Source organism: Larimichthys crocea, chromosome I (genome assembly GCF_000972845.2).
Source record: "Larimichthys crocea isolate SSNF chromosome I, L_crocea_2.0, whole genome shotgun sequence".
NCBI classification, from domain to species: domain Eukaryota; kingdom Metazoa; phylum Chordata; class Actinopteri; family Sciaenidae; genus Larimichthys; species Larimichthys crocea.
The window spans coordinates 34850534-34877525 of NC_040011.1; the positions used below are offsets into that span (position 1 = coordinate 34850534).

Genomic DNA, 26992 nt, shown 5'->3' on the forward strand with positions numbered 1-26992 from the left:
TCGTCCTGCACACCTCGTAGTTGTACACGTGTGGGAGAGTCCCTGTCCCCAAAGTGTCTGAGTAACGTGGTGGATAATATGGAATCACAGGGAGGTTGGAGTGATACAGGATGCGAGACTGTCTCCATCTGTAGATTTTCACTGATATAATAACCACTAAACACGTGATGAAGAGGAAGGAAACTACAGCCAAAGCCAGCACTAAGTAAAAAGTCAGGTTGTCATTGTACTCCTTGTCGTGTGTAAAGTCAGTGAACTCCGACAGCACTTCAGGGAAGCTGTCCGCCACCGCCACGTTAACAATGACTGTAGCTGAACGAGAGGGCTGCCCGTTGTCCTCCACTATAACAGTCAGTCTTTGTTTCACAGCATCTTTATCAGTGACTTGGCGGATAGTTCTTATTTCTCCATTCTGTAAGCCCACTTCAAACAGCGCCCTGTCTGTGGCTTTCTGCAGTTTATAGGAGAGCCAGGCATTCTGTCCAGAGTCCACATCAACAGCCACCACTTTAGTGACCAGATAGCCCACATCTGCTGAACGAGGCACCATTTCATCCACCAGAGAGCCACCAGTCTGGACTGGGTACAGAACCTGAGGAGGGTTGTCGTTCTGGTCCTGGACTATTATTTTAACTGTAGCCACCGAACTCAGAGGAGGGGATCCAGCATCACGGGCAGTTACGTTAAATTCAAACCACTTAATTTGCTCATAATCAAACGACCTCACTGCATGAATCACCCCATTTTCTGAATTCACTGACACTAACGAAGACACAGTTACCCCATTTATCTCTTTCTCCTGCAGAAAGTAAGAAACCCGAGCGTTTTGGCCCCAATCTGCATCACGAGCACTGAGAGTAAAAACTGAGTATCCAGGAGAGTTGTTCTCTGGAACAGTCCTACTATATTCTGATTGATCAAATTCAGGTGGGCTGTCATTGACGTCAGACACTTTTACAGTGATGTTCTTACTGCTAGACAAAGGCGGAGAGCCTTGGTCAGAGACGGTTATGGTGATATTATACTCAGGAATACTTTCTCTGTCTAAGAAGTTGTCTGTCACTATAGTATAATATCCTGTTAATGAAGACTCGATTTTGAAAGGTACGTCAGAGTTAATAGAGCACTTGACAACACCGTTACCATCAGAGTCTTCGTCATCAACATTAACAACAGCTATAGTTGTACCAGGGGGAGAATCCTCGGATATCGAGTTAGAAAATGACATCAGCTGTATTGTAGGGACGTTGTCATTCTCGTCAATTATCTGAATGACAACTTTGCACGTATCTGTATATCCACCGTGGTCACGAGCCTGAACATTTAACTGATAAGTTTTAGATTTTTCAAAATCTAGTTTACCTGCAACTTTAATCTCTCCAGTTTTAACATTTACATCAAAAAGCTTCTTCGCTTCTCTGGCGACATGAGATATAGAATAAGTTACTTCACCATAATGTCCTTTATCTGCGTCATTTGCACTAACAGTTGTTACCACTGTTCCTTCACGAGAATTCTCCTTGACATCTGCTTTGTAAACAGCCTGCCTACACACTGGTGCATTATCGTTAGCATCTAGCACAGTGACATGAATACGCACTGTCCCCGATCTATGTGGCTCCCCTCCATCTGAAGCAAGCAGCACGAGTGTGTGAGTCTCCTCTTTCTCTCGGTCTAACGGGTTCTGTAAAACCATTTCGATGGATTTTCCTCCATCTGGCTGGCTCTGTACTTCCAATTTGAAATGATTTGCGGGTTTCAGTGTATATTTCTGGATATCATCAATACCAACATCAGGGTCATCAGCACTCTCGAGTGAGAAACGAGTTCCTGATGCAACGCTTTCGACAATTTCCAAATTAATTTCATCTTTTGGGAACGATGGGCTGTTATCGTTTATGTCTATTACCTCCACTGTTACCCGATAAAGCTGGATTGGATTTTCTAAAATGACCTCGAAACTGAAGCTACAGGGCGTCGTCTTTCCACACAATTCTTCTCGGTCGATTCGCTCTTTAATAACAAGCGTGCCTTTGTCTCGGTTTAAATCAACATACTGCCGGCTTCCTTTTGTAATAATACGAGCTTTACCTGATATAAGCCTCGCTACATCCAATCCTAAATCTCGAGCAATGTTTCCGACAAAAGAGCCTTCTGCCTGCTCCTCGGGTACGGAATACCGAGCCTGTCCAGCCACTGAGCTCAGCATGAAGAGACAAAGAATGACAAACACTGCTTGCCATCGGCCTCTGCGAGCGGTTATCCTCATACAATCCATCATAAATCCAAAAGTACAGACGTAGTAATCACTTTCAATGCAAACCCGATGCAATTGCATACAAAAATTGAAAAGACAATGTTATTTCAGCCGAAAAATTCCACTGGAAACGCTAGACTTTAAATGTTGACGTTTAGAAGCGTCTTCCTTCCAGGCAGTGAAACACTGAAATGAAATAAAGGGGTGGATCGCTGCACTGCTGATTTGAAATGTTAGTCAGTCATGTATCAACAGCGGCGCTCAGAGCCCATCCACGGTAGTGTACATGGGGGGCACAAACCCATTGATAGGTTTTATTCACATATACGAATTAATTACAGCTTTATATGGAGCAATACAAATTAAGCCCAATATACACACGTTCACAAATGCGAACTTCTGCCTGAAAAAATAATTTGTTGGATATTGCGATTTTTTATTGCGTGTTTCATCGTCTTATTCTGTCATTTAATTAAGGAATTTGATAATAATATCAAAAGCTTGGACAGCGCTGAAAGGTACATCAAAATGAAAATTGGCGATTCCAGCACCATGGACAGTGCCACCATAGACAGACACTATGGTGCCACTGACAGTGCCTTACCACTTAAGGAGGAAAAAAGTATACATAAATAACGAGTAGAAAACAAAATATTTCATGAATCACTCACCAAAGTTGACATTTGAGAACAGTTGCCCGACAGTTGCTGTTCCAGCTGTGGTGCGTCAGCTCCAACTGCATCCACACTTATTAAACTTTGACTGATCGGTTGCATATATTTCACATCACTCTTTCTGGAGTCAGTCGTCCGGCACACCTCGTAGTTGTACACGTGTGGGAGAGTCCCTGTCCCCAAAGTGTCTGAGTAACGTGGTGGATAATATGGAATCACAGGGAGGTTGGAGTGATACAGGATGCGAGACTGTCTCCATCTGTAGATTTTCACTGATATAATAACCACTAAACACGTGATGAAGAGGAAGGAAACTACAGCCAAAGCCAGCACTAAGTAAAAAGTCAGGTTGTCATTGTACTCCTTGTCGTGTGTAAAGTCAGTGAACTCCGACAGCACTTCAGGGAAGCTGTCCGCCACCGCCACGTTAACAATGACTGTAGCTGAACGAGAGGGCTGCCCGTTGTCCTCCACTATAACAGTCAGTCTTTGTTTCACAGCATCTTTATCAGTGACTTGGCGGATAGTTCTTATTTCTCCATTCTGTAAGCCCACTTCAAACAGCGCCCTGTCTGTGGCTTTCTGCAGTTTATAGGAGAGCCAGGCATTCTGTCCAGAGTCCACATCAACAGCCACCACTTTAGTGACCAGATAGCCCACATCTGCTGAACGAGGCACCATTTCATCCACCAGAGAGCCACCAGTCTGGACTGGGTACAGAACCTGAGGAGGGTTGTCGTTCTGGTCCTGGATCAGTATTTTCACAGTCACATTACTACTGAGTGGAGGAGAGCCTCCATCCTGCGCTTTGATGACGATGGTCAGCTGTTTAATTTGTTCATAATCAAATGAGCGCACTGCATGGACCACTCCGCTTTCTGCGTTTATAGAAACATATTCAGTAACTGGAGACCCACCGATTTTAGTATCTTCCAGAATATAAGTTATACGGGAGTTTTGGTTTTCATCAGGATCTTTAGCCCAAACAGTGAGAAGAGAAACGCCTGGAGAGTTATTCTCTGTGATGAACGCATTGTAAACACTTTGTGAAAACACTGGAGCATTATCGTTCACATCAGAGACCTTTAAATGAAAGGTTTTCTTTGTCGAAAGAGAAGGAATCCCCGCATCTGTCGCAACTACAGTAATGTTATATTCCGAAACACTTTCACGGTCTAATACAGTATCTGTAACCAAAGTATAGTAATTCCTTAAATTAGATTTAATCTTGAAAGGTGCATTTTGTTCGATTCTGCATGCTACCTGTCCGTTCTCACTAGAGTCAATGTCTTTTATATTCATAATGCCTATAGTTGTACCAGGTGGGGAATCTTCTGACACAGGACTAGTGAATGACATGACGCTTATTATAGGGGCGTTGTCATTTACATCAGTAACTTCAATTATCACTTTACTTGAATCTGTTAAGCCCCCCTGATCTTTTGCATCAATTCTGAGCTCAATCTTTTTATCCTTTTCAAAATCTATTGGACCAGAAACAAATAATGTACCAGAGACTTGATCTATTGACAACAGATCAGCTATGTTGCTCTTTACGTTTGAAATGGAATATGTAATGTCACCATTTGATCCGCTATCTACATCTTTAGCATTAACAGTAACGATATTTGTGCCCTTTGCTGCATTTTCAATCACCGTGGCTTTATAGACTGACTGGTTAAAAACAGGCGCATTGTCATTGACATCTAAAACTATAATGTTTATATTCACTGTGCCAGATCTCTGTGGATTCCCACCATCTACTGCTATGAGTTTTAAAGAGAGATTAGGAGCCTTTTCTCTGTCTAACTGCTTCTGAAGCACCATCTCTGCATATTTACTCCCGTCTGGATTGACATGTTGCTTCAGAACGAAATTGTCGTTTGAAGTTAAAACATAATTCTGTAGGCCATTGACACCAACATCGGGATCCTCTGCACTATCTAGCACAAATCGTGCTCCGAGGTTTGCTGACTCGCTTATGTCTAACATGATGTCTGATTTCTTGAATATAGGAGGATGATCATTCACATCTAAAACTTCAATTATTATGTGATGTAGCTCCATAGGATTTTCTAATATGATCTCAAAGCTGAAACTACACGGCGTCACGTCTCCACAAAGCTGCTCCCGGTCTATTCTCTCATTCACGACTAGAATCCCTTTGTCTGTCTTCAGCTCAGTATAGTGGATGTTTTCTCCGGTGACGATACGGGCCCGACCAGAAAGGAGCCTTTTCAGATCCAAACCAAGATCCTGCGCTACATTGCCGATAAGAGAACCTTTCTTCATCTCCTCTGGTATAGAGTAGCGGATCTGACCATAGACGATATTACAGAAGTAAAGCAACAAAAGAAACATTACCCGCTGACGTCCGAAATGTAAACGCCATTTGCAGAGTGATTGCTGATACGCCATGTTAAAAAGAGACGTTTTCGGGTGTGAAAAAACGAGGTCCTTCGATTTGAATTCAATAACAACCACTCCCCAAGATGTGCTCTATTCACATATTAGAAAACAGAAGCAAAGCCGCTATACCTCCAGAAAAAAATGTCTTGTCCGAGATGTATACGATTCCTGATGCTCTCCCTAGGCTGACATCATTGTGATCTCACAAAAACGCCCCTGAACTGCAAGAGACATTATAGGCAAGAATTGTATTCTTGTTCAACAGCGTCACTTAGAGTCCAGAACGTGAACACCAAACTGCTAGAAGGAAATAGTAATACAAGTGTCCAAAGTAAAGGAAAGAAAAATAATAAAATAATATCAAACTAAATTTGATAATATAATAACAACACCAATACAAATGATATGTTTCTTATTATTGATGTATTATTTGAGCAGTTTTACTCATAGATGATACCATTTCTAATTAAAAATGATGAGGGAAGTCAAAAGATTTCAGGACAGAAAGCAGTTTCAGTTAAAGAGGAGCCGTATACTGTCGGTGCTAAAAATAACAGTGTGCATTTGTTTTCGCTTAAACTGCAATCAACTACATACTGTAATTTCATTTCAAAACAAAAGGTACAATATTATCAGGACAGAAGAATAAGCATAATGAACCCCACCTCAAGAGGAGAGTCTGGTTCATCCAGGATGCTCTTCTCACTCTGTATCCGCTGCATCGTCCCTGTAGAACTGGGGTCCATTATCAGCACGTTCTGACTACCAGCTCTGCCGAACTTACAGTCACTCTTTCTGGAGTCAGTCGTCCTGCACACCTCGTAGTTGTACACGTGTGGGAGAGTCCCTGTCCCCAAAGTGTCTGAGTAACGTGGTGGATAATATGGAATCACAGGGAGGTTGGAGTGATACAGGATGCGAGACTGTCTCCATCTGTAGATTTTCACTGATATAATAACCACTAAACACGTGATGAAGAGGAAGGAAACTACAGCCAAAGCCAGCACTAAGTAAAAAGTCAGGTTGTCATTGTACTCCTTGTCGTGCGTAAAGTCAGTGAACTCCGACAGCACTTCAGGGAAGCTGTCCGCCACCGCCACGTTAACAATGACTGTAGCTGAACGAGAGGGCTGCCCGTTGTCCTCCACTATAACAGTCAGTCTTTGTTTCACAGCATCTTTATCAGTGACTTGGCGGATAGTTCTTATTTCTCCATTCTGTAAGCCCACTTCAAACAGCGCCCTGTCTGTGGCTTTCTGCAGTTTATAGGAGAGCCAGGCATTCTGTCCAGAGTCCACATCAACAGCCACCACTTTAGTGACCAGATAGCCCACATCTGCTGAACGAGGCACCATTTCATCCACCAGAGAGCCACCAGTCTGGACTGGATACAGAACCTGAGGAGGGTTGTCGTTCTGGTCCTGAACCATCATTTTCACAGTCACATTAGTACTGAGTGGAGGAGAGCCTCCATCTTGCGCTTTCACGACGAAGGTCAGCTGTTTGATTTGTTCATAATCAAATGAGCGCACTGCGTGAATCACTCCGCTTTCTGCGTTTATAGAAACATATTCAGTAACTGGAGACACGCCGATTTTAGTATCTTCCAGAATATAAGTTATACGGGAGTTTTGGTTTTCATCAGGATCTCTAGTGCTCAACGTGAGGACAGACACACCTGGAGAGTTATTCTCTGTGATGAACGCATTATAAACACTTTGTGAAAACACTGGAGCATTATCGTTCACATCAGAGACCTTTAAATGAAAGGTTTTCTTTGATGACAGATAAGGCATTCCCGCGTCTGTCGCAACTACAGTGAGGTTATATTCTGAAACACTTTCACGGTCTAATACAGTATCTGTTACCAAAGTATAGTAATTCCTTAAATTAGATTTAATCCTGAAAGGTGCATTTTGTTCGATTCTACAGTTTACTTGTCCATTATCTCCTGAATCAACATCTTTTACATTTATAATGCCGATAGTTGTACCAGGTGGGGAATCTTCAGACACAGGACTAGTGAATGACATGACGCTTATTATGGGGGCGTTGTCATTTACATCAGTAACTTCAATTATTACTTTACTTGAATCTGTCAAACCTCCCTGATCTTTTGCATCGATTCTAAGTTCGTATTTTTTATCTTTTTCATAATCAACAGAACCTGTTACTAAGATGACCCCAGTTTGTTCATCAATCATAAACAAATCACTGAGGCTACTGTCGAGGTCTGAAAAACAATAACTTACAATACTATTTGATCCGAAATCTGCGTCACTGGCATTAACAGTCGTAACATAAGTATCTCTGGGAGAGTTTTCCATTACTGTGGCTTTGTACACAGATTGATTAAATACAGGCGCATTATCATTAGCATCAAGAACAGTGATATCTATATTTACTGTACCAGATCTCTGCGGAGTCCCACCGTCTACAGCTATTAGCTTCAGAGACAGACTGGGATTGGTCTCTCTGTCTAATGGCTTCTGTAACACCATCTCTGCATACTTCTTTCCATCTGCATTGGAGTTTTGTTTAAGAACAAAATTGTCATTCTCCGTCAAAATATATTCTCTGAGACCATTAACACCTACATCTGTATCTTCTGCACTCGTCAATGAAAAACGAGCACCAATGTTAGCTATTTCACTGATTTCAAAATTGATTTTGTCTCGTTTAAACGTGGGCGAATGATCATTTATGTCTGTTATTTCTACTGTAATTTGATGTAGCTCCATAGGGTTTTCCAAAATCACCTCAAAGCTGAAACTACAGGGTGTCACGTCTCCACAAAGCTGCTCTCGGTCTATTCTCTCTTTAACGACAAGAATCCCTTTGTCTGTCTTCAGCTCGGTGTACTGGATGCTCTCTCCGGTCACGATACGGGCCCGGCCAGAACGAAGCCGTTTCAGATCCAAACCAAGATCCTGTGCGACATTACCGATTAAGGAACCTTGCTTCATCTCCTCTGGGATTGAATATCGGATATGTCCGCTGGCCAGTTGATTGAGATAAAAGAAGAAAAAAATAAGATGCCAAATCTGTCCGCAGCCAAAGCGCCATTTCACGCACCGGGAGTAGGATGATATTCCGCATGCCATAGCAAAAAAATAAATAATGCTCTACAGCAATCAAAGCACAATACTTAAGCTGGAAAAAACGCTGAATGTACCTCTAAAGAGGACCAATGCTGTATTTCAAGTTTACTGCGGATATCTGGACGGAGACATCATTCAACGTGAGTCTGTTTCCTCTAATGTCAGCCTACATAATACCTCCTTTTTCTCTCACAGTCCACGATGTTAAGGGAGGGGACTGTGAGGTAATGTTTTAGAGATTTTGTTGGATTGACCAACAGCGTCGCTTAGAGTCGAACATGAGTAACATCATGTGAAATTAAACTGTATCTTGAAATATTGAGTTGTTGATCACATCGATTGGTGGACAAACACAATATTTTAACGCAATGTTAGGAAAATAAAAACCACCTCAACGTAATTTCACCTTGGCCTTTAGCATAATGGTGTTCTATAAACTTTATTCTAAAATGTATGCAATTATGTGAATAAAAACGCGGTTCATACACGTGACATACATTGAGAAAAATGCAACTACGTTACATCAGTGTTTCCTGCTGGCCTGTTAGGGAAATGCTAAGAGTTGGTGAAGCGAGTGGTTGTTTAATGAGAGCAGTGAAAGGGACATTTTAGATTGTCAGAATAATAATTAAGGACAAATGCAAAACATTTCTTCCCAACAATCGGGGATGCATGCATTATTAAGAGATCACCAACGCTGTGCAAAGATGTTTAGAAACTAACCAGTGATCGTACGCCAATCAGCACAAAATCAATTATATGAAAGACAGGCGACTGCGAAACAATAATATAGGATACCACTGACTGTGAATAGAGGTCAATGAAAATATCAAAGTAGAAAGTATGAATAGAGAAAGGATAGTCATATCAAGTGATGCAGAGTGAAATGCTGTCCATGGTGCTGAAAATGACGGTTTGACCGGCAGCAGAAACACAAAATAAAATGAAGGCATAAAAACGAAGCTACATTATTGAACTGACCTCTAGAGGAGAGTCTGGTTCATCCAGGATGCTCTTCTCACTCTGTATCCGCTGCATCGTTCCTGTAGAACTGGGGTCCATTATCAGCACGTTCTGACTACCAGCTCTGCCGAACTTACAGTCACTCTTTCTGGAGTCAGTCGTCCTGCACACCTCGTAGTTGTACACGTGTGGGAGAGTCCCTGTCCCCAAAGTGTCTGAGTAACGTGGTGGATAATATGGAATCACAGGGAGGTTGGAGTGATACAGGATGCGAGACTGTCTCCATCTGTAGATTTTCACTGATATAATAACCACTAAACACGTGATGAAGAGGAAGGAAACTACAGCCAAAGCCAGCACTAAGTAAAAAGTCAGGTTGTCATTGTACTCCTTGTCGTGTGTAAAGTCAGTGAACTCCGACAGCACTTCAGGGAAGCTGTCCGCCACCGCCACGTTAACAATGACTGTAGCTGAACGAGAGGGCTGCCCGTTGTCCTCCACTATAACAGTCAGTCTTTGTTTCACAGCATCTTTATCAGTGACTTGGCGGATAGTTCTTATTTCTCCATTCTGTAAGCCCACTTCAAACAGCGCCCTGTCTGTGGCTTTCTGCAGTTTATAGGAGAGCCAGGCATTCTGTCCAGAGTCCACATCAACAGCCACCACTTTAGTGACCAGATAGCCCACATCTGCTGAACGAGGCACCATTTCATCCACCAGAGAGCCACCAGTCTGGACTGGGTACAGAACCTGAGGAGGGTTGTCGTTCTGGTCCTGAACCATTATTTTCACAGTCACATTAGTACTGAGTGGAGGAGAGCCTCCATCTTGCGCTTTCACGACGAAGGTCAGCTGTTTGATTTGTTCATAATCAAATGAGCGCACTGCGTGAATCACTCCGCTTTCTGCGTTTATTGAAACATATTCAGTAACTGGAGACACGCCGATTTTAGTATCTTCCAGAATATAAGTTATACGGGAGTTTTGGTTTTCATCAGGATCTTTAGTGTGCAGAGTGAGGACAGACACACCTGGAGAGTTATTCTCTGTGATGAACGCATTATAAACACTTTGTGAAAACACTGGAGCATTATCGTTCACATCAGAGACCTTTAAATGAAAGGTTTTCTTTGATGACAGATGAGGCATTCCCGCATCTGTCGCAACTACAGTGATGTTATATTCTGAAACACTTTCACGGTCTAATACTGTATCTGTTACCAAAGTATAGTAATTCCTTAAATTAGATTTAATCCTGAAAGGTGCATTTTGTTCGATTCTACAGTTTACTTGTCCATTGTCTCCTGAATCAACATCTTTTACATTTATAATGCCGATAGTTGTACCAGGTGGGGAATCTTCTGATACAGGACTAGTAAATGACATGACGCTTATTATAGGGGCGTTGTCATTTACATCAGTAACTTCAATTATCACTTTACTTGAATCTGTCAAACCTCCCTGATCTTTTGCCTCGATTCTAAGTTCGTATTTTTTGTCTTTTTCATAATCAACAGAACCTGTTACTAAAATGACGCCACTTTTTTCATGTACTGTAAACAAATCACTGAGACCAGTGTTGTGGTCTGAAAAATAATAAGTTACAATACTATTTGATCCGAAATCTGCGTCACTGGCATTAACAGTCGTAACATAAGTATCTCTCGGAGAGTTTTCCATTACTGTGGCTTTGTACACAGATTGATTAAATACAGGCGCATTATCATTAGCATCAAGAACAGTGATATCTATATTTACTGTACCAGATCTCTGCGGAGTCCCACCGTCTACAGCTATTAGCTTCAGAGACAGACTGGGATTGGTCTCTCTGTCTAATGGCTTCTGCAACACCATCTCTGCATACTTCTTTCCATCCGCATTGGAGTTTTGTTTAAGAACAAAATTGTCATTCTCCGTCAAAATATATTCTCTGAGACCATTAACACCCACATCTGTATCTTCTGCACTCGTCAATGGAAAACGAGCACCAATATTAGCTATTTCGCTGATTTCAAAATTGATTTTGTCTCGTTTAAACGTGGGCGAATGATCATTTATATCTATTATTTCTACTGTAATTTGATGAAGCTCCATAGGGTTTTCCAAAATCACCTCAAAGCTGAAACTACAGGGTGTCACGTCTCCACAAAGCTGCTCTCGGTCTATTCTCTCTTTAACGACAAGAATCCCTTTGTCTGTCTTCAGCTCGGTGTACTGGATGCTCTCTCCGGTCACGATACGGGCCCGGCCAGAACGAAGCCGTTTCAGATCCAAACCAAGATCCTGTGCGACATTACCGATTAAGGAACCTTGCTTCATCTCCTCTGGGATTGAATATCGGATATGTCCGCTGGCCAGTTGATTGAGATAAAAAAAGAATAAAACAAGATGCCAAATCTGTCCGCAGCAAAAGCGCCATTTCACGCACCGGGAGTAGGCTGATATTCCGCATGCCATAGCAAAAGAAAAGATGCTCTACAGCAATCAAAGCACAATACTTAAGCTGGAAAAACACCGAATGTACCTCTAAAGAAGAGTGATGCTGTCTTTAAAATGTACTGTACAAATCCCAACGAGAAATCATTCAATGTGAGGCTGTTTTCCTGTAATGTCAGCCTACATAATACCTCCCTTTCTCTCATAGGCCACGGTGATAAGGGAGGAGACTGTGAGGTAATGTTATAGAGATTTTTTTACATTGACCAACAGCGTCGCTTAGAGTCGAAAATCAGTAACATCATGCAACATAAAAATGTGTTTGGATATATTGAGTTGTTGATTGCAATGATCGGTGGTCAATCAAAATATTTCATCAGAGATTCAAAAATAAAAACACCTCAACATAATCTCACCATAGCCTTCAGGATAATACTGGTTTCATGTATTTAGTTCTCATGTGGTTACTATGTGAATAAAAACTGCGTTTATACACGTGACATACATTAAGAGATAAACAAAAAATGCAACTATTTTACATCAGTGTTCGCTGCTGGGCTGTGAAAAAAAATGCATGGAGTTTGGTGGAGCTAGTGGTTGTTTAATGAGAGCAGTGAAAGGAGCATTTTTAATTGACAGTATGCTCATTCAAGACAAATGCAAACCATTTGTTTCCAACAATAGCGAATATATGCATTGAAATGCAAGGAATCACCAACCCTGTAGAAGAACATTTAAAAACTAGCAAGTTATCAACCCGTGTTAACACAAAATCCAGTTATCTAAAACCCGTGCCATTGCAGAATAATAATACCGAATACCACTGACTAAGACTGAAGGACACTATAACGATCAAAGTATTACATAGGAATAAATAAGGGGTATTGATATCGAGTGACACAGAGTGAGATGGTGCTGAAAACGACGGTATGGGGTGCAGCAGTTCGCTCAGTGTAACTAAACACATTAAGTAAAATGAAGACATAGAGACGAAGCTAAATTATTTAGGGAATTGTCAGTTAATTCCAGTACACAATTCTACTAGATAACAGTGATCTGTAAAATAACGCGATATATCACTCTTTGATTATGTAGTTAATATTTTTTTTAAAGCTCTGAATGTGAACACGGAAGCAAATGATGCAGTGAGACGCTGTCCATGGTGCTGAAAATTAAGATATGAAGCAAAAAAGTTTACTGTCAATGTATCTACAACACAGCAGGAGAAATAACTACATAAAGACGAAGCTAGATTATGAAACTGACCTCTAGAGGAGAGTCTGGTTCATCCAGGATGCTCTTCTCACTCTGTATCCGCTGCATCGTCCCTGTAGAACTGGGGTCCATTATCAGCACGTTCTGACTACCAGCTCTGCCGAACTTACAGTCACTCTTTCTGGAGTCAGTCGTCCTGCACACCTCGTAGTTGTACACGTGTGGGAGAGTCCCTGTCCCCAAAGTGTCTGAGTAACGTGGTGGATAATATGGAATCACAGGGAGGTTGGAGTGATACAGGATGCGAGACTGTCTCCATCTGTAGATTTTCACTGATATAATAACCACTAAACACGTGATGAAGAGGAAGGAAACTACAGCCAAAGCCAGCACTAAGTAAAAAGTCAGGTTGTCATTGTACTCCTTGTCGTGCGTAAAGTCAGTGAACTCCGACAGCACTTCAGGGAAGCTGTCCGCCACCGCCACGTTAACAATGACTGTAGCTGAACGAGAGGGCTGCCCGTTGTCCTCCACTATAACAGTCAGTCTTTGTTTCACAGCATCTTTATCAGTGACTTGGCGGATAGTTCTTATTTCTCCATTCTGTAAGCCCACTTCAAACAGCGCCCTGTCTGTGGCTTTCTGCAGTTTATAGGAGAGCCAGGCATTCTGTCCAGAGTCCACATCAACAGCCACCACTTTAGTGACCAGATAGCCCACATCTGCTGAACGAGGCACCATTTCATCCACCAGAGAGCCACCAGTCTGGACTGGATACAGAACCTGAGGAGGGTTGTCGTTCTGGTCCTGAACCATCACTTTCACAGTCACATTAGTACTGAGTGGAGGAGAGCCTCCATCCTGCGCTTTGACTACTAGCTGAACTTGTTTAATTTGCTCATAATCGAAGGAACGAACCGCGCTAATTACTCCAGTTTCAGAGTTTAAAGACACATAAGTAGAAACTGGACTACCACTGACTTGTGTGTCTTCTAAAAGATACGAGATTCTCGCGTTTTGATTCCAATCAGAGTCTCGCGCGCTGACAGCAAATATGGAAACTCCAGGTGAGTTATTCTCTGTGACGTAAGCAGAATAGCTGTTTTTATCAAATACTGGCGCGTTGTCATTTACGTCAGAGATTTTAAGATGTAATTTTGTTGAACTGGAAAGAGGGGGGGATCCTAAATCACTGGCTCTTATAGTTATGTTATATTCTGAGACGGACTCTCTATCAAAATGTTGATCTGAGATCAGATTGTAATAGTTAGTTAGAGATGACTCAATCTTAAAGGGAAGTTTTCCATCTATAGAACATGCTATTTGTCCATTTTTTTCAGAATCTACATCTTTTACATTGAAAACAGCAACTGTTGTCCCAGGATGCACATCCTCAGACAAAGGGCTGGAAAATGACATTACATTTATAACTGGGGCATTGTCGTTAACATCAAGGACATCAAATATAACTTTACTTGTTCCAATTAAACCACCCTGATCCTTTGCCTCTACCCTTACTTCGTATTTTCTGTCTTTTTCATAATCTATCTGACCAGACACAGAAATTGTGCCGGTGATTTCATCAATGATGAATATATCTTCTGCATTTCCTTTCATTTTAGACAAACTGTAAGAAATTACTCCATATGAACCGCTGTCAGCGTCTGTGGCATTCACTGTAATAATACTCGTGCCTTTCATCGTATTTTCCATCACATGTGTTTTATACACTGATTGGTTAAACACTGGAGCATTGTCGTTAGCATCTAAGACAGTGACTTCTATATTTACTGTACCAGATCTCTGTGGTGTTCCTCCGTCCACTGCGAATAATTTTAGAGACAAATGAGGACGTTGTTCTCTGTCTAGAGGCTTCTGGAGAACAATTTCACAATTTTTACTTCCGTCTGGATTTGCATGTTGCTTCAATATAAAATTGTCGTTTGGTGATAAGATATAATCCTGCAACGCATTTTGTCCCACATCCAGATCATCTGCACTCTGCAATGGAAACTGCACCCCAACTGCAGCTGTTTCGCTTATTTCAAAACGGATAGGCTTATCTTTATTTGGGAAGACGGGAGCGTGATCATTTATATCCAAAACTTCAACAGTTATTCTGTGCAGTTCGATTGGATTTTCTAAAATCACCTCGAAGCTGAAGCTGCACGGCGTTACGTCTCCACAAAGCTGCTCCCGGTCTATTCGCTCATTCACGACGAGAATCCCTTTGTCTGTCTTCAGCTCGGTGTACTGGATGTTTTCTCCGGTCACGATCCGGGCCCGCCCTGAACGGAGCCTTTTCAGATCTAAACCAAGATCTTGCGCTACGTTACCAATGACAGAGCCTTTCTTCATCTCCTCTGGTACCGAATAACGAATCTGTCCACCTACCATGTTAACTACATGAAGCAGCAACATAAGCAGTCCTATTTCACGTCGAAATCCATAAAACAATCGCCATCTTGCGGATAGGTAAGTGAGAGATCCTCGGTTTGCCATAATGGCAACAAATAATCGAAAAGGGTGTTCAAAATCCAACTGATATCACAAAAAAAAATCTGATAAATCCGTGGGCTGTTTAGCTTTAAATACGTCTTCAACATCTACACACAAGTCTGTGAGACTATGTTCTCTCTTTCGTGGCTTAAACCTCGACGAAACACAGAGAGCCTTCTTCACTGTGAAGTCAGTCAGGGATGGACTAAATGACGACACAACACAGAAAATATTTGACTGACCAACAGCGTCGCTTAGAGTCTAAAAGGTGAACACCATATAAAACCTCTATTCTTAAGCAGACAAACTGAAAATATATCCATCTAGTTTGGAAACCACATTCGGATGACTTTTATTTTTTAACTTAAAACACGTTTCAATTCAGCTTATTATATTGTATCAAACTATAGGGAAAAAGTAATAAATCAAAAAATACTGATAACAGATGTTTAAATCTCATTCTCAAATCAATCGCCGACAGTGCACTAGGTTTTGAATTAAAAAAAATAAACAAGTGATTACAAATGGAAGAAATAAAATTGTTATGTTCATAAAATAAGGCATGTTTGTTTTCTAAAACAGACAAAAACATATACATGATTCCGTACTATGAATCAGTTGCTTAAAATGCCTCACGAAGACTGATGAGAAATTAGACAATTTCCCCAAAGATATGTTAACATCTAACAATTTAGTATTAAAAAATGTCCAAAGGTAATATGCCTTGTGAATGCAGTTAGACAGACTTAACCAATCGTGTCTTAAAATAAGTACATGCTGTATAACAACACAACAGTGAAATTAGGAATGCAGCAATACTTCCGCACAAATATATTTCATTAATAAAACATGGTTAAAAAGACCGTTTATATGAGATTAGTTCATGAGTCTATGCGTTTCGAATCTGTATCTATTTAGATTTGAAGAGAGACGCTGTCCATGGTGCTGACAATGACGGCACGAAGTTCAAATGTTTCTGAAAGTTATCAATCAATCGAATCAAAAATAGAGAGTAAAGAGAGACATAGACGGACGAAGCTAAGATATTTAACTGACCTCTAGAGGAGAGTCTGGTTCATCCAGGATGCTCTTCTCACTCTGTATCCGCTGCATCGTCCCTGTAGAACTGGGGTCCATTATCAGCACGTTCTGACTACCAGCTCTGCCGAACTTACAGTCACTCTTTCTGGAGTCAGTCGTCCTGCACACCTCGTAGTTGTACACGTGTGGGAGAGTCCCTGTCCCCAAAGTGTCTGAGTAACGTGGTGGATAATATGGAATCACAGGGAGGTTGGAGTGATACAGGATGCGAGACTGTCTCCATCTGTAGATTTTCACTGATATAATAACCACTAAACACGTGATGAAGAGGAAGGAAACTACAGCCAAAGCCAGCACTAAGTAAAAAGTCAGGTTGTCATTGTACTCCTTGTCGTGCGTAAAGTCAGTGAACTCCGACAGCACTTCAGGGAAGCTGTCCGCCACCGCCACGTTAACAATGACTGTAGCTGAACGAGAGGGCTGCCCGTTGTCCTCCACTATAACAGTCAGTCTTTGTTTCACAGCATCTTTATCAGTGACTTGGCGGATAGTTCTTATTTCTCCATTCTGTAAGCCCACTTCAAACAGCGCCCTGTCTGTGGCTTTCTGCAGTTTATAGGAGAGCCAGGCATTCTGTCCAGAGTCCACATCAACAGCCACCACTTTAGTGACCAGATAGCCCACATCTGCTGAACGAGGCACCATTTCATCCACCAGAGAGCCGCCAGTCTGGACTGGGTACAGAACTTGAGGAGGGTTATCGTTCTGGTCCTGGATCAGTATTTTCACAGTCACATTACTACTGAGTGGAGGAGAGCCTCCATCTTGTGCTTTAACTCGGAAGTGGAAATCTTTGATCTGCTCGTAGTCAAAAGAGCGCACTGCATGGATGACTCCACTATCAGCACTAACGGACACATATGAGGAGACTGGCACTCCGTTAACAGAGGAGTCCTCCAGTATGTAAGAAACACGCGCATTCTGGTTCCAGTCAGCGTCTCTGGCTTTCACTGTGAATATAGAGAGACCTGGTGTGTTGTTTTCTACAATGTAGGCCTCATATGAGCTCCTCTCAAAGACAGGCGCGTTGTCATTCACATCAGAGATCTGTAAGGTGAGAGTGACGCTGCTGGAGAGGGAGGGCACTCCCTCATCAGAGCAGGTCACTGTGATATTATATTGAGACGCGATCTCTCTGTCTAATTCACTGTATGTTGTTAAACTAAAGAAATTACTGGACGTTGACGAAATTGTGAATGGAATGTTCTCGTTAATATAACACTGAACTTTTCCATTTTTACCCGAGTCTGGATCTTGAATATTTATCATCGTCACAACAGTGCCCGGCTGAATGTCTTCTTTTATTGCACTGGACTTTGACATAACATTTATTGCAGGTATATTGTCATTTGTGTCAGTTATTTCAATCATAATTTTACATGAGTCAGTTAATCCTCCTTCATCACTGGCTTGGACGTGTATTTGATATTGGCGCTTTTTTTCAAAGTCAGCGTTGCCGATTAGTGTAACCTCGCCGGTCTCTCGGTTTATCCCAAATAACTCCGAAATATTGTCGAGTAGGTTTAGTATAGCATAAGATATTTTGCCATTCGAACCTTCATCTAAGTCAGAAGCACTAACAATTACTACTTGCGTACCTGAAGGCGAGTTTTCTCTTATGGTGGACTTGTACATTTTCTGCGTAAAAACTGGAGCATTATCATTGCTATCTAGCACAGTGATGTGTATCTGAACGGTCCCCGAGAGCTGTGGCTCACCGCCGTCTACTGCAGTCAGCACAAGAGACAAACGATCTTCCTTTTCCCGATCTAAAGGTTTTTGTAAAACCATTTCCACCATCTTGCTTCCATCCGCTTGATTTTGCAGCCTCAAAGCAAAGTTATCGGTTGGTTTTAACAAATAACTCTGAAGGTTATTCACGCCGACATCCAGATCTACTGCTTGTTGCAACAAGAACACCGTCCCTGTAACAATTGACTCACTTATTGTGAATTTCATTTCACCTCTTTTAAAAATCGGGGCGTTGTCATTAATGTCTGTAACCTCGACGGTGATGCTATAAAACTCCATTGGATTCTCTAAAATAACCTGGAAATGCAAAGCGCAGGGCGCCGTTTGTGCGCAGATCGTCTCTCTATCTATTCTGTCTTTGACGAGGAGGACTCCTCTCTCTTTATTCAACTCGATGTACTCTGCACTGTCTCCCGTATAAATACGAGCCTTTCCTGATTTTAATCGTTTCACATCCAAACCCAAATCTTGCGCAACATCACCCACGAAAGAGCCTTTCGGCATTTCCTCTGGGATGGAGTAGCTGACCTGCCCAATCACTGAACTAAACGAGAGAACCGAGATAAACAGCAGCACTTGCCATCTCATTGTTCTGTCCGTCATGTTCCTGTAAAATGAACCGCGTTATATTCCTGTAAAAACGAGTATTTTCCTTAGAGATAATCCTTTTTATGTCCTCTTGTAGTATATAATCACCAGTTAGATCAAAAATTACAAAAGTGAAATGATATTATCCGTCCAACTGACCGATGAGAGCTCGGATTTTCCTATTCTGTACTGTTCCGTGAGTCTTTCTCTCGTTGTCTGTCTGAAATGATGGGGGAGGTACTGCTGATTTCTTCATCTTAACTAACACAGACTGGCCAACAGCGGCCCTAAGAGTCCATCATGCTGAACTACAGAATACTGTGTAAGATGGAGAATGATCAATGTTTCCGATATAGTGTGCTTACATTCAGGTTTTTGTCTATTTAACAATGAATATTGATATGAAAAAAATATATATTTTTACTTTTGTTCAGGAAAATGTAACAGGGACTGGAAGATTAACTGCATAAAATGAAGAAAGAATGACAGAAAAATAACAACTAGGCTTTTGTTAATTAAGTAAACAAGTAAAATCATGTTTCCATGACACACACACACACACACACACACACACACACACAAACAAAAGCTCGTGCAACCAATTCTGTCCATAGCCTATCCTCACAAGTGTATAATTTAAAACCCTCAGAAATCAAAATGATCAAGATCATTCTTTAAATGTATCACTCAATAATTTATCAATGACCAGTCAGCCTAAAATATAAAGCTCTTGGTAAATGCTGCACAGAAAAGCAGATGACATAACAACTAAATATGAAAAAAGTACAGTGAGTTTTAATGCTCCTACAAACAAGAAAATGAACATAAGTCAACTGAGTAACAATGAATCACTGGCTGCAAAGTGTTCTCAAGTCAGTCCATTGCAGCTAGATGTACATGTGTACAAGCCAACCATCCACATTGTTGCTCCATAACATGAAGCAAACAAATGCCAAAGAAACATAAAAGTACATTTAAAAGTAAAGAGAAAAAAAAAATCATATGCTCTATGGACAATACAATATTGTGTGCCTGCAAAGTTATAAAATACCTTTGAGATTAAAAAGGCAGTGAAAAAAGGTAGACAGAACATGGTCCTGAACTGAGTGAAAAAGTGCTAAATGTTTTTTGTAATGAAAAAAATGTTTTTTAAATGAAAACATATCATATTCTATGTTTTTGTAATAAAACTCCATAAAAAACAAATATGTAGAGACAAGCACAAGTGTCCAGAAATTGACTGATTAATATTCAAGTAAAATACCATGATCACAATGTTCAAGAAGTACCAACACAATTAACTAGAGGGGAAGAGAAATAAAAGCTTTCAAAATCAACTAACCTGCATGCAAGTTTACACAGAGTATGACATGGACATTTGCTGTAAGGAACCACTGCCGAATACCAAAGCCAATACTGTGGACATGTATCGTACATGGATATGCCATTAGGTAAATAATTTTGTTGGAAACAAGTTATGAGAGTGAATACAGAAGCAAGTACACTGCAGAGAGAAATGCTGTCCATGGTGCTGAAAATGAAGCTATGGAGCACAACAGGTCACTCTTAATATAACTAAAGCACATAAGAAAAATGACAGCACAGAGACAAAACTACATTATTTATCTAACCTCTAGAGGAGAGTCTGGTTCATCCAGGATGCTCTTCTCACTCTGTATCCGCTGCATCGTCCCTGTAGAACTGGGGTCCATTATCAGCACGTTCTGACTACCAGCTCTGCCGAACTTACAGTCACTCTTTCTGGAGTCAGTCGTCCTGCACACCTCGTAGTTGTACACGTGTGGGAGAGTCCCTGTCCCCAAAGTGTCTGAGTAACGTGGTGGATAATATGGAATCACAGGGAGGTTGGAGTGATACAGGATGCGAGACTGTCTCCATCTGTAGATTTTCACTGATATAATAACCACTAAACACGTGATGAAGAGGAAGGAAACTACAGCCAAAGCCAGCACTAAGTAAAAAGTCAGGTTGTCATTGTACTCCTTGTCGTGTGTAAAGTCAGTGAACTCCGACAGCACTTCAGGGAAGCTGTCCGCCACCGCCACGTTAACAATGACTGTAGCTGAACGAGAGGGCTGCCCGTTGTCCTCCACTATAACAGTCAGTCTTTGTTTCACAGCATCTTTATCAGTGACTTGGCGGATAGTTCTTATTTCTCCATTCTGTAAGCCCACTTCAAACAGCGCCCTGTCTGTGGCTTTCTGCAGTTTATAGGAGAGCCAGGCATTCTGTCCAGAGTCCACATCAACAGCCACCACTTTAGTGACCAGATAGCCCACATCTGCTGAACGAGGCACCATTTCATCCACCAGAGAGCCACCAGTCTGGACTGGGTACAGAACCTGAGGAGGGTTGTCGTTCTGGTCCTGGATCATTATTTGTACAGTCACATTAGTACTGAGTGGAGGAGAGCCTCCATCCTGCGCTTTGACTACTAGCTGAACTTGTTTAATTTGCTCATAATCGAAGGAACGAACCGCGCTAATTACTCCAGTTTCAGAGTTTAAAGACACATAAGTAGAAACTGGACTACCACTGACTTGTGTGTCTTCTAAAAGATACGAGATTCTCGCGTTTTGATTCCAATCAGAGTCTCGCGCGCTGACAGCAAATATGGAAACTCCAGGTGAGTTATTCTCTGTGACGTAAGCAGAATAGCTGTTTTTATCAAATACTGGTGCGTTGTCATTTACGTCAGAAATTTTAAGGTGTAATTTCGTTGAACTTGAAAGAGGCGGGGATCCTAAGTCAGTGGCTCTTATAGTTATGTTATATTCTGAGAGGGATTCTCTATCAAAATGTTGATCTGAGATCAGATTGTAATAGTTAGTTAGAGATGACTCAATCTTAATGGGAAGTTTTCCATCTATAGAACATGTTATTTGCCCATTTTTCCCGGAATCTGCGTCTTTTATGTTTAAAATAGCAATCGTTGTCCCAGGTCCCGCATCCTCAGATACAGGGCTGGAAAATGACATAATGTTTATAACTGGAACATTGTCATTGACATCAAGGACATCAAATATAACTTTACTTGTCCCTGTTAGCCCACCCTGATCCCTCGCTTCTACCCTTACTTCGTATTTTTTGTCTTTTTCATAGTCTATCTGACCAGACACAGAAATTGTGCCCGTGATTTGATCAATACTGAATATATCTGCCGCACTTCCTTTCATTTTAGACAAAGTATAAGTAATGACTCCATTTGAACCGCTGTCAGCGTCTGTGGCATTCACTGTAATAATACTAGTACCCAACATCGTGTTTTCTATCACAGATGCTTTATACACTGATTGGTTAAACTCTGGGGCATTATCGTTCGCATCTAATACAGTTACTTCTATATTTACTGTACCAGATCTCTGTGGTGTTCCTCCGTCCACCGCGATTAGTTTCAAAGACAAATGAGGACGTTGTTCTCTGTCTAAAGGCTTCTGGAGCACCATTTCAACATATTTACTTCCGTCTGGATTTGCATGTTGCTTCAATATAAAATTTTCGTTTGGTGATAAGATATAATCCTGCAACGCATTTAACCCCACATCCAGATCATCTGCACTCTGCAGTGGAAACTGCACCCCAACTACAGCTGATTCACTTATTTCTAAGCGAATAGGCTTTTCTTTATTTGGGAAGACGGGAGCGTGATCATTTATATCCAAAACTTCAACAGTTATTCTGTGCAGTTCCATTGGATTTTCTAAAATCATCTCGAAGCTAAAGCTGCAGGGCGTTACGTCTCCACAAAGCTGCTCCCGGTCTATTCTCTCATTCACGACGAGAATCCCTTTGTCTGTCTTCAGCTCGGTGTACTGGATGTTTTCTCCGGTCACGATCCGGGCCCGCCCTGAACGGAGTCTTTTCAGATCTAAACCAAGATCTTGCGCTACGTTACCAATAACAGAGCCTTTCTTCATCTCCTCTGGTATAGAATAACGAATCTGACCACCTACCATGTTAACCACATGAAGCAACAAAATAAGTAGTATCATCTGCCGTCGAAATCCATAAAACAATCGCCATCTTGCGGATATGCAGCTGACAGATCCTCGGTTTGCCATCATGGCAACAAATCGAAAAAAAATGTTGAAAATCCAACTGATATAACAACAATCCAAGTATCAAAAATCCATTGGCTGTTACATATAAATACGTCTTCAACGTTTAAACGCAAGCCTGTGAGACCATGTTCTCTCTAAGGTCTCTCAAACCTCGATTAAACACAGAGAGCCTTCTTCACTGTGATGTCAGTCAGGGATGGACTAAATGACGACACAACACAGAAAATATTTGACTGACCAACAGCGTCCCTTAGAGTCTAACACAAGAACTAACACTCTGAAACTGAACCGAGCAGATTCTATTTATAGTGTAGAAATTACAATGTTTGAAAATGAAAACAAACTTTAACAACCCATGTTAAATTCCACATTCACTGAAAAATTAAACAATGAAGGGTAAAAACGAACTCTATGAGAAAAGAGAAAACAAATCTTCATTCTAAAGGATACGTTTGGAAAATTATTGAATCAAGAAATACACCAAAAGTATGTCTGTTCACTAAATGCATTCGGCTGCTCACTATCAAGTGACACAAACTGACTGAGATGCTGTCCATGGTGCTGAAAGGGAACGCGACCAATCCAACTATAAAACACAGAGAGCAAAGACAAAGTGAAATAATTTAACTAACCTCAAGAGGAGAGTCTGGTTCATCCAGGATGCTCTTCTCACTCTGTATCCGCTGCATCGTCCCTGTAGAACTGGGGTCCATTATCAGCACGTTCTGACTACCAGCTCTGCCGAACTTACAGTCACTCTTTCTGGAGTCAGTCGTCCTGCACACCTCGTAGTTGTACACGTGTGGGAGAGTCCCTGTCCCCAAAGTGTCTGAGTAACGTGGTGGATAATATGGAATCACAGGGAGGTTGGAGTGATACAGGATGCGAGACTGTCTCCATCTGTAGATTTTCACTGATATAATAACCACTAAACACGTGATGAAGAGGAAGGAAACTACAGCCAAAGCCAGCACTAAGTAAAAAGTCAGGTTGTTATTGTACTCCTTGTCGTGTGTAAAGTCAGTGAACTCCGACAGCACTTCAGGGAAGCTGTCCGCCACCGCCACGTTAACAATGACTGTAGCTGAACGAGAGGGCTGCCCGTTGTCCTCCACTATAACAGTCAGTCTTTGTTTCACAGCATCTTTATCAGTGACCTGGCGGATAGTTCTTATTTCTCCATTCTGTAAGCCCACTTCAAACAGCGCCCTGTCTGTGGCTTTCTGCAGTTTATAGGAGAGCCAGGCATTCTGTCCAGAGTCCACATCAACAGCCACCACTTTAGTGACCAGATAGCCCACATCTGCTGAACGAGGAACCATTTCATCCACCAGAGAGCCACCAGTCTGGACTGGGTACAGAACCTGAGGAGGGTTGTCGTTCTGGTCCTGGACCATTATTTTTACAGTCACATTACTACTGAGTGGAGGAGAGCCTCCATCCTGCGCTCTGACGACAAAAAAGAGATGTTTGATTTGTTCATAATCAAATGAGCGCACTGCATAAACTACTCCACTTTCTGCATTCACAGAAACATATGCAGAAACTGGAGATCCGCCGATCTCACAGTCTTCTAAAATATAGGAAACACGTGAGTTCTGGTTTTCGTCTGGGTCTTTAGCATTAACACTCAGTACAGACACACTTGGAGAGTTATTCTCTGGAATGAATGCACTATAAAGCCCTCGTGGAAACACTGGAGCATTATCATTGACATCAGAAATCTTCAGATAAAAGGTTCTTTTAGTTGAGAGTCGAGGCGATCCTGCGTCTGAGGCAACAACAGTGATGTTACATTCTGACAGAGTTTCACGATCTAATGCAGCATCAGTCATCAATGCGTAATAATTTCTTAAATTGGATTTGATTTTAAAAGGAACATTGCCTTCGATCGAGCACCTTACTTGCCCGTTTTCACCCGAATCAATATCTTTAACATTAATTATGCCAATGGTGGTACCAACAGGGGAGTCTTCTGACACAGGACTGGTGAATGACATGACATTAATGGCGGGAGCATTATCATTTACATCGATAACATCAATTTCCACTTTGCTAGAATCTGTCAGTCCTCCTTGATCTTTAGCTTCAACCCTGAATTCAATTTTTTTGTCTTTCTCAAAATCAATTTCCTTTGCCACATATATTTTTCCAGTGATTTCATCTATGTCGAAGAAATCAGCTATTCCTGCTTTAGATTTTGAAAAGGAATACGTCACCTTTCCATTTGAGCCACTGTCTATGTCGCTTGCATTTACAGTAACAATGTGAGTACCTTTTGGTGAATTTTCAATCACGGTGGCTTTATATACAGACTGATTAAATGTAGGAGCGTTATCATTAGCATCTAGAATATTGACATCTATATTTACTGTACCAGATCTTTGTGGATTTCCGCCGTCCACAGCCAACAGTTTTAAAGACAGGCGTGGCTGTCGTTCTCTGTCTAAGGGTTTCTGAAGGACCATTTCGACATATTTACTGCCGTCCGGATAAACATGTTGTTTCAAAATAAAATCGTCGTTCGGAGTTAAAATATAGTTCTGTAGACCGTTTTCCCCGACATCAGCATCGTCTGCACTCTCTAAAACAAAACGGGAACCAAGCGCAGTTGATTCGCTTATTTCAAATTCCAAGTGGCTGTTTTGGAAAGTGGGAGCGTTGTCGTTTACATCCAATACTTCTATTGTTACAGGGTGTAACTCCATCGGTTTTTCCAATAAAATCTCAAAGGTAAAGCTACACGGTGTCACGTCTCCACAAAGCAGCTCTCGGTCTATTCTCTCATTCACGACCAAAGTCCCTTTGTCTGCCTTCAGCTCGGTGTACTGGATGTTCTCTCCGGTCACGATACGGGCCCGGCCAGAACGGAGCCTTTTCAGATCCAAACCAAGATCTTGTGCGACGTTTCCAACAAGGGACCCTTTCTTCATCTCCTCTGGTATAGAATAACGAATCTGTGCCTCCGCTTGATTAAGAAAAAGAAACTGAAAAAGAAACAGGCACACTGGCCCTCGAAATCGCCATCTTGCAGCACTGTCTCGGTGTTGTTTTTTAGATGCCATGTGAAAACAGGGTCTTTAAGCAAACCGAACAATAGAGTGAATATTTCAACTCAGTCTGGAAAACGCATACATTCCAGGTCAAATTTCTGAATAGTGACAAAAGTGCTAACCAACTGTGAGTGTCCGATGAGCTCCAGCTTGTGTGAAACACAGATCACCCCCTCATGTAAAACGCAGTAAGAGAGGAGGGAACAGCACTGCCTCACAATGCACAGTAGAAGTTGTTTTTCAGGCAACAGCGTCACTTAGAGGATAAAATAAGAAACTTAAACAACAACTGGCTAGTTTCTATGTTATGGCATGTTTGTCACAAAAATGCGTCCATGATTGCTGATTCTAATCCAAATAATAATAAAAATAAATAAATAAATTCATCAATATGGAGAACTACCAGAAAACATATGCCTAGTTTGTTCTCTTTTCTGTTGGTAAACAGTAAGACCATCAACCCTTGCCTGATTAAAGAGAAAGGGAAAGATAGAGAGAACATACAAAATGAACACGGGTGTGTCGTGTGTTTTCTGGTAATTAACCTGATTTAAATATACTGTAGATCATTGCAAAATCACTTCGAAATGAACGTGCCGTTTGTCTCTCTGAAAAAGGTGTCACAATCAGTCACCAAATTATAAAACTAAATCCAACCAGCTCACCCGAAGACCTCAAATAAGAAGTGTCTCAGTGCAGAGCAGCACTTCAGCACCATGGACAGTGAATGAGCTATAAACACTGTACTGCCTGTGCAACATGTTTTTTTTTGTTGTTGTTGTTGTTGTGAGTGTGTTTGTGTGCGTGTGCGTGTGTGCGCGCGCGCGCGCGTGTGTGTGTGTGCGTGCGTGCGTGCGTGCGT

At 41.5% G+C, this 26992-nt stretch overlaps 6 protein-coding genes across 23 annotated transcripts in view; all 6 read right to left on the bottom strand.

Moving 5' to 3' along the window:
* LOC104930405 (protocadherin gamma-C5) overlaps positions 1 to 26992 on the bottom strand; it is a 260504-nt gene that overhangs the window by 128667 nt on the left and 104845 nt on the right. Inside the window, exon 1 of one of the 18 annotated variants that reach the window (XM_027278207.1) lies at positions 6006 to 8627. The exons of 16 other annotated variants lie outside the window; for them this stretch is intronic. In XM_027278207.1, the coding sequence (XP_027134008.1) occupies positions 6006 to 8444 (2439 nt within the window). In that variant the 5' untranslated portion in view covers positions 8445 to 8627. Of the gene's footprint in view, positions 1 to 6005; positions 8628 to 26992 lie in introns of those variants that run through there. One more of the 18 variants, XM_027278258.1, reaches the window with a different exon arrangement.
* Positions 9390 to 12034, bottom strand: LOC109141944 (protocadherin beta-16). The gene has a single exon (XM_027278383.1). It carries the CDS (start codon positions 11859 to 11861, stop codon positions 9405 to 9407), a length of 2457 nt encoding a protein of 818 aa, XP_027134184.1. The 5' UTR covers positions 11862 to 12034; the 3' UTR covers positions 9390 to 9404.
* LOC113745692 (protocadherin gamma-A3-like) lies at positions 12432 to 15749 on the bottom strand. The gene has a single exon (XM_027278371.1). The coding sequence runs from the start codon at positions 15555 to 15557 to the stop codon at positions 13089 to 13091; it is 2469 nt and encodes an 822-aa protein (XP_027134172.1). The 5' UTR covers positions 15558 to 15749; the 3' UTR covers positions 12432 to 13088.
* On the bottom strand, positions 16298 to 19202 carry LOC113745703 (protocadherin beta-16-like). Its single transcript, XM_027278453.1, has one exon. It carries the CDS (start codon positions 19008 to 19010, stop codon positions 16602 to 16604), a length of 2409 nt encoding a protein of 802 aa, XP_027134254.1. The 5' UTR covers positions 19011 to 19202; the 3' UTR covers positions 16298 to 16601.
* Positions 20618 to 23301, bottom strand: LOC104939583 (protocadherin gamma-A3). Its single transcript, XM_010756140.3, has one exon. It carries the CDS (start codon positions 23078 to 23080, stop codon positions 20618 to 20620), a length of 2463 nt encoding a protein of 820 aa, XP_010754442.3. The 5' UTR covers positions 23081 to 23301.
* On the bottom strand, positions 23592 to 26911 carry LOC109138896 (protocadherin beta-16-like). Its single transcript, XM_019260564.2, has one exon. It carries the CDS (start codon positions 26140 to 26142, stop codon positions 23701 to 23703), a length of 2442 nt encoding a protein of 813 aa, XP_019116109.2. The 5' UTR covers positions 26143 to 26911; the 3' UTR covers positions 23592 to 23700.